The 9686-nt window shown below is 30.3% G+C and overlaps 1 protein-coding gene across 1 annotated transcript; it reads right to left on the bottom strand.

The window, feature by feature from the left end:
* On the bottom strand, window positions 1-1842 carry LOC107906464 (protein LURP-one-related 12). The gene is made up of 2 exons (XM_016833459.2): window positions 1121-1842; window positions 1-559 (listed from the first exon to the last, which is right to left on the bottom strand). Exons 1-2 carry the CDS (start codon window positions 1343-1345, stop codon window positions 164-166), a joined length of 621 nt encoding a protein of 206 aa, XP_016688948.1. The 5' UTR covers window positions 1346-1842; the 3' UTR covers window positions 1-163.
* Window positions 1843-9686: the final 7844 nt, after the last annotated feature.

Here is a 9686-nt window from a genome sequence, read left to right as displayed (position 1 = left end):
TGAAAATTAAGCTCTGGTTTTCCAATTCTTCATTTAATTATTCTATACCAAACGAATTTTAGTCTTCTTTCAAAGGAAACTCTTATTACTTTTGTAATAATATACAAGCAGCTTTCTTTTTCCACATCTCTTCGTTTAAGAAAATTATAAAATGCACAGCACATTAATCCTCTGTGGTAGGGATCATCTCCGCCTCATCATTTTCAACGTAATCACCACCGTTAACCTGATCAAGAACGAGCACCAAACCCATAGCAAAGGCCCCATCAAAACCGGGTTTTAAAGAAAGCAAGAAAACGTCTTTACCAAGCACCACGTTAGTGGAAGCATCAACTTTGCGTTTAATCTCAGCCACTGATTCCTTGGCCGCGTTGAAGATCGTGCAGCTCCGTTGTCCGAAATTCCCTTCTATCTGGTACTCCAGCCCTGGATTGTTGAACACTTCCACTGTCATCCCGCACCGTCCGATTATGGACGATCTTTTCACACTGAAGATCGGTTTCTGACCCTCTGTTCTTTCCCCTAAAAACCCTTCCCACCGGTGATGCAAACTCGGCCTCTGTTCAGGTAAAATAAGGGAGAAGACGAGTTAACTCACTTAAATTGAAAATACTTCTTTCTCCTTTGCGAATAAAACAGAAATAGATTATCATTAATGCCCCATTTAGTAAAAATCTAAATCAGATTTTGTATATTGCTTTCCGTAAATGGGGAATCCAATTGAGATAAAAACCGAAACTATCCCTTTAACTGAACTTGCCAAAAAAAGGGAAAAGAGAATTATAAGGGGAAAAACGTATCTAAGCGAGTTACCTTCCATGTACGAGTTACCAAAGTTCTTAAAGCGTATGGAAATCAAATATTTACTTATATATCCAAATCCAAATCAAATCATATTGTCCCATTTCATTAAACAGATTCAGACAAACCGAATCAAATCGTTCAAATGCCACCATGAGCGAGTTGTCAAAAGTTTCTTAAACCATTTGGAAATCAAATCTATACCCATTAATCCAGATCAGATCATAAAAGAACCCATAAAAGAAAATCCAATTATTGTCCCATTTCACTGAACAGAACCCAGACATATCGTTTAAATAGAAAAGAAAGAAAAAAATACCTTTTTTCTGACAGTGAGCAGGCATCTTCCATGAGCATCCATAAGAACAACTTCGGCTTTATCACGAGGGTCAGGACCGTACGAGTCCACTCGGAAAACCAACTGACCTTTACAATCGTAAACAGTGAAGCCATCGTTGGCGAAGAAAAGCGAAGTTTTAAGCACAGTTAGATGCTTCTCTTCTTCATATACATAATCGCCATCCACCACCAAACCTGTTTTCATTTCGTTTCCCTAAAATACAAACAACCCTTCGATTCTTTAGATCCCACTGCCTTTGATTTTTGCAGCAAAGAGAAACTGGGAAAAAAATTGGAAGACTTTTTGTGGAGAAATGTGAGGAATGGAAAATATAAAAAAGTAGACGTTGAGGAAAGGTAAAGCGTTTAAGGGAGAATTTATAGTGTTTTCTGGGAAGAAGATGAGTGGGTTATCAGAAGTCGATGCTGAAATTCGGACATGTGAATTACACTAATTATTACTAATTATATCGAAGTTAAAGCCACTATTCCATTTCCCTTAAAAAATATCTGGGTAGGGGGCCCCAAGAGAAAATGAATCTCGAATTACAAGTCAGAGCTTAAACTATGAAAAAGTGAATCGAATACGTACGACTCAGTTTTATCCATGGTGCAACTCGGTTGATTACCCTTACAACTCGGACAATGTTTTAAAAACGATAACTTATCCATTGCTTAGCAAAGTTGCACTGCCCACACTTTGGTTCATCATGTGCCCAGCCGACCTATTAATACATTTATGATTTTAGATGTTCTTTTTACTATTTCCTTTGAAAAAAAATAATCATCTCATATATTTATTAATGTTTTGAAAGAAATCCGATGCTTAAAAATAATTCCTTAAAATTTTACTAATATATAAAAAAAAAACAATTCTTTTTGTTGAACTCATGTTAACTCAATCACTTACTAAAACCAAAGTAAAAAATAATTATTTTACAAGAGTGGGCCATATCACATATGGCACTTTTTTATTTCACTTCTAATATATAAAAGTGATTTTTTTATAATAAAAAATGAAAATGTGAGATAGAAAAAAGGTTTAAGCAGAAGCATGCATAAAAATTATAAAATTATAAAATTATTTATTAATAATTTCTTTTTAATGTTGCACCATGATGTCCTATTCAAGCTTTAATGGAAAGTGAGGGAAGACCTCACAAATGGGAAAGGAACAATTAGAGGATATTTGTTCCTTTATTGCCTTTATTTCATTTTTTTTACAGATACCACTAACATGACATCTGTTGATACCAATTGGTAGTAGAATAGCAATAAATTCAAAAGTAAGTTGAAGTTTTATCCAACTCAAACTCCATACAAACCCTATTTGATTCATTTTATAATTATTCGTATGATGTTTATAGTTCCCAAGTAGATGCTATTCATTACCTTCTAAAACTTCTGACCGACTTTAATTTCCATTCATTGAGATTATTCAATTTTCAAAAATAATTATATTTAAATGAAAATTAAAATTTATTTAAACTAGATAAAAGCAGTAATATTAACAATAAATATAAATCAGAGATATTTTGTCATTTTATAATTTGTAATAAACGAGAATTACTCACTCTTACATAACAAAAAGGTACCTAACCCTAGGGAAAGTAGGAATAAGAGTTTTCAAAGAGAGAAAGAAAATCAGGGCAAATTACACATAAAAGCCCTATTTTTTTAAAATTTATCGAAATAGGCCCAGTATTTTATTATTTATTGGAATGGGTCATTTTTCCCGAAATCGCATCCACGTCAGCGCAATGTCAGGGGATGTGTCAGCAAATCGCGTCCACGTCAGCGCGATTACTTACGTGGCAACAAATCGCGTCCACGAAAGCTCGATTTGCTGACGTGGAAGCAATAATTCATGAACAATTTATGTTTTTTAGCTTGGAAAACTTTAAAAGGCCATAACTTTTGGCTCGGTTGTCCGATTGAGACGGTTTTTTTTTATTTCGAATAACTTTTCGATTGAGACGGTTTGCCGCAGTTTTCGTCGAAAAAGATCCTTTTTGCCTCTAAATTTTGATTTTTCGGTTTAAAATTGAATTTTGAAACATTCAAATCATTATTTTCCTTATTTATTTGAAATAAACACCGGATTTTTTTACAGAATTGTTGTATTATTTTTTCTGATTTGACACGTGTATGGAATAGGTCCGATAAATCATTAGAACGTAAGTAATATAATTAAGATAATAACAGTATTTTTATAATATGTTAATTAATTAGTTTAGCTTAGTTGGTTAAGATGCTTGCTCTTTTCCCTTAGTACCTTGGTTCAAATCTTGTTCGTAATAATTTTGAATCTTTTTTATACTTGTTGCATTTATTTTTTTAATCAATTAACTCTTCAATATTACATTAATATATATTATTAGTACAATAGTATAGACGGATTGACAATTTGAGCTACAATATTATGAATATTAACTACAATACATAATTTGAGCTACATATTATAGTAATACATTAATATGTATTATTAGGGGCAAAATACCAAAAAATGGGCAAATTACACATAAAAGCCCTATTTTTTAAAAAATTTACCGAAATAGGCCCGGTATTTTATTATTTGCCGGAATGAGTCATTTTCCCCAAAATTGCGTCCACGTCAACGCGATGTCAGGGGACGTGTCAGCAAATCGCGTGGACGCCAGCGCGTTTTGCTGATGTGTCAGAAAATCACGTCCTCGTAGGCGCGATTTGTGTCCACATAAGCAAAGCGCGCTGACGTGGACGCGATTTGCTGACACACCCCTTGACATCGCGCTGACGTGGACGCAATTTCAAGGAAAATGGCCCATTTCGGTAAATAATAAAATATCAGGCTCATTTCGATAAATTTTTAAAAAATAGGGCTTTTTTGATATTTTACCCAGAAAATCAGTCTATAAATATATCAAATTATAGTTTTTACTAAAACCAGATTTATCATTTTATATTTTTCGACAACTTTATCAAATAAGGAAAGATAATAAAAAATTATATTTATTTTTAACAATTTTATTACGAGAGGTCTTCATTTGATTCACTTATACCTAATTCATGAAAAGTCAAAACACATGGATCAATTCCTTTGTACTGCTTAATTCTACCATTGATGGCTTACAATTTGATAGTAAAGAATAAATCTCTTCCAAATTTTGGCCTAACAAACAATAGATTCCATATCTAGTTTTAACGTTTATTTTCTTTCACCATATCAAATATTCACTTAATTTCATAAAATATATGCCTGCCGTGACTCAACTTACTTTCCACTTGTGTAAACAAATTAAATTAATTTATCCATTTACGAATCATAGATTTTTTTATGCCTACCAATGTACTTAGCAGTTTTCCGGTAAGAATAGATCAAAATTAAAATAATATCATTATTAATGCTTCCATATTTTTTTCAGATTGTACTCTCAACCTGTATAATTCTAATAACTTCAAAACAATTATTATAATTATAGAATAGACAAACACTGTCTTCCCAGTTTTCCTCAGCAACCCAGTAAAAGAAAAGCAGAAAAGCCAGAGAACAAGGGCCGGGAAAAAGCAATACAAGATTATACGTTAGATCCAAAGGAAAATGAAAGAAAAATAATTTAAGCTCAATAATGCAAATCGATGATGTCATCAACAAGAGAACCATGGCCATGACACCTCCAGTTCCTGCTTCTTATCCATTCCCATTCTCGTACACACATATATTATACGTTATGTAGAAAATAGAGATAATTAGAACTTTGTAGCTGGGGGAAGCCATAAATTCTTTTTGGGTTGGTTGGAATTAAATTATATATTTTTATAATAATAAAAATATAATATCATCATTTTAATTATTTTTAAATGATTAATTAAATTTGAGTTAAAGTGTAATTTTATCATTATTAATTTAAAATTTTATAAATTAAAAAGAAATTTAAATACAATTTTTTTTTTATTTTAAAGAGGCCGGACCTTAATTAGTAGGAATTAGACTGTCAGTTGTCATTACTTATTTGTTTTTTAAAATATCAGTGTATTCCTACCAACACTAATTATTATTTTAGACCATTAATATAAAATAAAGCAACTTATTATGAAACAACACATTGATGCTTATTATTGCATGCAGTTAAAACATTAGTTTTATCTTAAACTGGAGTGTTCATAAAAAAAGGGATTAAATTGAGAATCTATATCTAATTTAATTCCGTATACCATATAGAATAAAAATGTTGAAAGAATGATGAAAATTTGGAAAAACCATAGAAATCATTTTATGTAATTAACACCAACTTTTAACGTATTGGATCTATATGTACCATTTAGCTAAATGTGTTTTTTTATTACTTATATAATATGGTTCGAAAACTAATAATACGTAATGAACAAATAGCTTATATAACACGTAATAATGTGCAACAAAACCCGGAACCTAACATCCCCTCTAGAGGTGTTCATGGGCCGGGTCAACTCCAGGAAAAAATTTTGTCCGTGTCTTAGGCCTAGGCGGTAGGCCCGTCCCGACCCGAAATATGAGCCTCAAATTTTATCCAGGCCCAGCCCAGAGAAAATTTCTAAGTTCAAGCCCGGTCTGGCCTATTTTTTAATAAACACCAAAAAATTATTTTTAAAATAAAAATAAAAAATATTTTAAAATTAAAAATTAAAAAATAAATATTTATTATATTCGGGCCGGGACGAGCCTCATTTTTTTGCCCAAACCCATATTTTGAGCTTATATTTTTACCCGAACCCTTCCATATTTCAGACGGATCATCGGGCAGGGCCGCCGGCCCATGAACACCTCTACCCCTCCAAAACTCATGTGAAACTGTCAAAGAACATTAAGGTGCCACTATGCATGAGACATATGGATCCATATTTTTCAACAAAGACAAATTCATGGACGATCTGTCAAATCTTCTTATAATTCAAACAAATAATTGAAAAAGAAGAAGAAAAGAGCCATTTTAGAATTATAATCGACAACCGACATTTTTCACTGTTTAGAACTTTTTAAGCAGTGACCTCTTTCACAGGGAGAAAATAAAAAGAAGGCAAAGCCGGTTGAGAGTTTGAACTGTAACGCGCCTCACAAATTGGAGTTGATCTTTTTAAAAAGATCTGAAAATCTCTATGTACATTTTTTTTTCTTTCTGATTCTTTGCTGTTTAGTGTTTTTACGTTGGTTACCCCAGTTATAACAAAAATATTTATGCATATTTTTATTTTTATATATATTTTAAAATTATTCAAAATATTTATGTATTTTTATATATTTTTAATTTAAGATCAAATTTAGATTATTTGTAAATTTTTTGAAGTTATGATTGAATAGATAGTTAGCAGAACGTTAGATATTTAACTATACTTAACAGAAAAACCAAATTAAAAAAAAATGATAGTTGGAAGTAGTTTACCTTAAAATATTTTGATGGAAAAGAATGAATTTGTAGTAAATGCAACAGAGAAAAGAAAATGCGAAAATGAGATGGAGGAATGATACAGACTTTTGATGGAATCATATAATTAGTGGAGGGTGTGGGGTGTTGCTGCCCCATTCCTCTCATAATTGAATTTGGTGGACTTAATTTCCACCAAATCATTTCATGCCTTACGTTTCTTTGGTTAGGATACTATGTTACAATGTATGATGGAACGTTTTACTGCTCAATATTTCTAAACATATAAAAGATTATGCTTTAATTACAATTTTTTAAATAATAAATACAATGACAAACTTTAAAAAGAAAATGAATATATTCTTTTGCTTTAAAAGATGTTAGTCAAATTGATGATGCTATAATATAGATTATGATTCCCACAATTTTCCTCTATTGCCTTTATACATCACCCACCTGTGCGATATTCAAAATTTATGTTTAAGGAAAATCAAAACTTGTCGAAAAATTTAAAAACTAGTTAAGTTAAACAAAAGCCAAATTATGACATCTTTGACAATTGCATTACATCTATGGATGGGATGACATTACATGATTATCTTTTGAATAAAGAGTATGTTTTTATTCAAAAATACATCAAATATATACCCAATATTCTGGCTGCATGTCCAAGTTTCGTTGACCTCTCAAATACCCTAAACGTGACTAAATCTAAAGCAGTAGTATAGTAATCACATAACGCTCCTTTGTCAGCCATTAAAAGTAAATGAGGTAATTTAGGTAGTATAATAATTTAATAAAGATAATTTAGGTATTTTGGAAAAGAAATAATTTTTTTTATAATTTCTAAATTTTATTTTTACATTTAAATTGTTTGCGATTTTGTTGCTACTTAATGTTCAAATATAATTTTTAAAATTTATTGTTCTATTTTAATTATTTGTGATTTGTTAATTTCTACTTAATGGCTAAATAAATTCATTTATGTATTTATTTTTTATTTTCAAAGTTTATATATTTATTTTCAACTCCATCAAGAGTGAGTAGGGTAATTTAAGGTTTTTTAAATAAAATTATTAAAATTACGAGCTTTTTTACTACTATTAATTTAATTTATTTATTGAACTTTAAAGGTTATTCTTAATTGTGCTTTTTAATTAGTTTCTTAGAGGTTGTAATTTTGATCATAAAATCTCATTGTTTTTTTTTAATAACTGAAAAATATTTTTAAATAGTTAAAATTCATGTATTATAAAGTAATAAGGTATTTGACCAATTATAAATATAGTTTTAGTGTATTATTTGAACTTTCAATCTCCTAAAACTTAAATATTTTTCTATATAAAGGTTACAAAATGAAAGTTTATCTTTCATTTTTTTTATGGTCATTTGGATAACTTATTAAATTTAAAATTTTTAATACTTTCTTAATTAACTATGAGAATATTGCTTTGATTTTTGTTCTAACGCTCAAAAAGCATAGGTTATAAAAAAGAAGAAAAATTAAGTGTGACTTGGACATTTTCTATATTTATATAAATTTAATTCATTCACACGTTTTCAATCTAAATTAATTAATAATTTACAAAATGATTACACCATAATAATATCATTTAATGTTTAGAAATGTAAACAGTAAAGTTGAACTAAAAAATCAGTTACAAAATAAAATTTGTAACTGAAAGTAGCCAACAACGAAAAGAGAATTAATAATTCTAGTTGATGAGTATTATATTTAACGGTAATTGGAGTCATCTATTCACTGATGGGACTGTTAAAATGGATGCAGGATTTGTTGTTGCTGGGGGTAGCGTTTAAGCAAGGAGGGGAAACGGATCACGGGTTTCAACCGTTATTTGAGATTATGTTCAGTTTTTTATGTTGAACTTTGGGGTTTTAGATAGATTGACTCTCATCTAAAGGAGAGGGTATCAAAAAGAAGTTATCCACATTGATAATCTAGAGGTAGTCAAAGTTATTCAAGATGTACACTTAGCAAATTCATCCACAACGTTGATACGAAGGATCCATGATGACACTATTTTCTTGTAAAAACGGGGTCGACTTGAATTTTGAAAATGAAAACGAACACGGGAGTCACCACCAATCCTTTTTTTAATAAGGTGTGATCGGATCACCTCGCAATTTGATCGTTTTAATAAATAGTTTGATTTATTAAAACATTATTTTTCGGTCTACAAAAATCCAGAAAAACGAGTTCGGAAGTCGGTTACGCACGAGGAAGGATTAGCACCCTCGATCCGCCCAAAATTGGTACATAGTTGATTAATTAGTGTCTTAGTGCCGAAGATTGAAAATTTTGAAGAGTTTTAAAAATACGATTCTTAAAAAAAACTCGAATAACATGGATTGAAATTTAAGATTCTCTTGTTCTGAAAGAATATCACATCCAACACATTAGGACACGATACTTTAAACCATCAAAACTAAGATCACCTTATGGTTTTAAAAACCCATACTTTGAAGTTTTAAGAGGATATTTGACTATTTGGTCAAATGAGAAATCAAAACCCAGCACATTAGGGCACGCTTTCTCGAATTTCCAAATGCAAAATATCGCATTTATTATTTTTAGAAAAATCCTCATATCGAGAAAACAACATGTCATATCCAATGCGTTACGACACAACGTATCGAATTCCTGATACGAGAATACATGCCGAAAAATTAACTTATTTGAAAGATATTCAATTATCTCGATTTTAGAAAAGACCATATTCTGTAAGTTAGAACACGATCTTTAATTACCGAGAACATTTAAAAACTTTTGTTTGAAAAGATCCATGTATTTGAATTTATCGAGGAAAATCAAAATCCCGTAAGTTAGGGTACAATTTTCTCGAATCGCCAATACACAAAATATTGCCTTATATGAAATTTTCATTTTTGCATGTTTGGGTAAAAAATGTAATGTTTGAAATAATGCGTGAACAAAAAGGTTGCGTTGATGGGGGTGACAATTTATAATATGGTGAAATAATTTTTGAACAACATGATATACGAATGAATTACCATAGCATGAAAATACGAGTAAACGAAATAATACATATAATCTAACATAGATAATCTATGAAACGTTTAAGATAACATAACATATATAGCATTGCAACATAAATAATATATGGAATAATTTAAAACACTTAA

This window comes from Gossypium hirsutum, chromosome D05 (assembly GCF_007990345.1).
Source record: "Gossypium hirsutum isolate 1008001.06 chromosome D05, Gossypium_hirsutum_v2.1, whole genome shotgun sequence".
NCBI classification, from domain to species: domain Eukaryota; kingdom Viridiplantae; phylum Streptophyta; class Magnoliopsida; order Malvales; family Malvaceae; genus Gossypium; species Gossypium hirsutum.
Note: the sequence above shows the minus strand (reverse complement) of the source record. Positions and strands in the feature narration are given on the sequence as shown.

Coding starts and splice junctions, on each gene's coding strand:
- LOC107906464 (XM_016833459.2), bottom strand. CDS start 1,345: ATGAAAACAGGTTTGGTGGTGGATGGCGATTATGTATATGAAGAAGAG. Junction 560..1,120: donor TGCTCACTGTCAGAAAAAAG/GTATTTTTTTCT, acceptor TTACCTGAACAG/AGGCCGAGTTTGCATCACCG.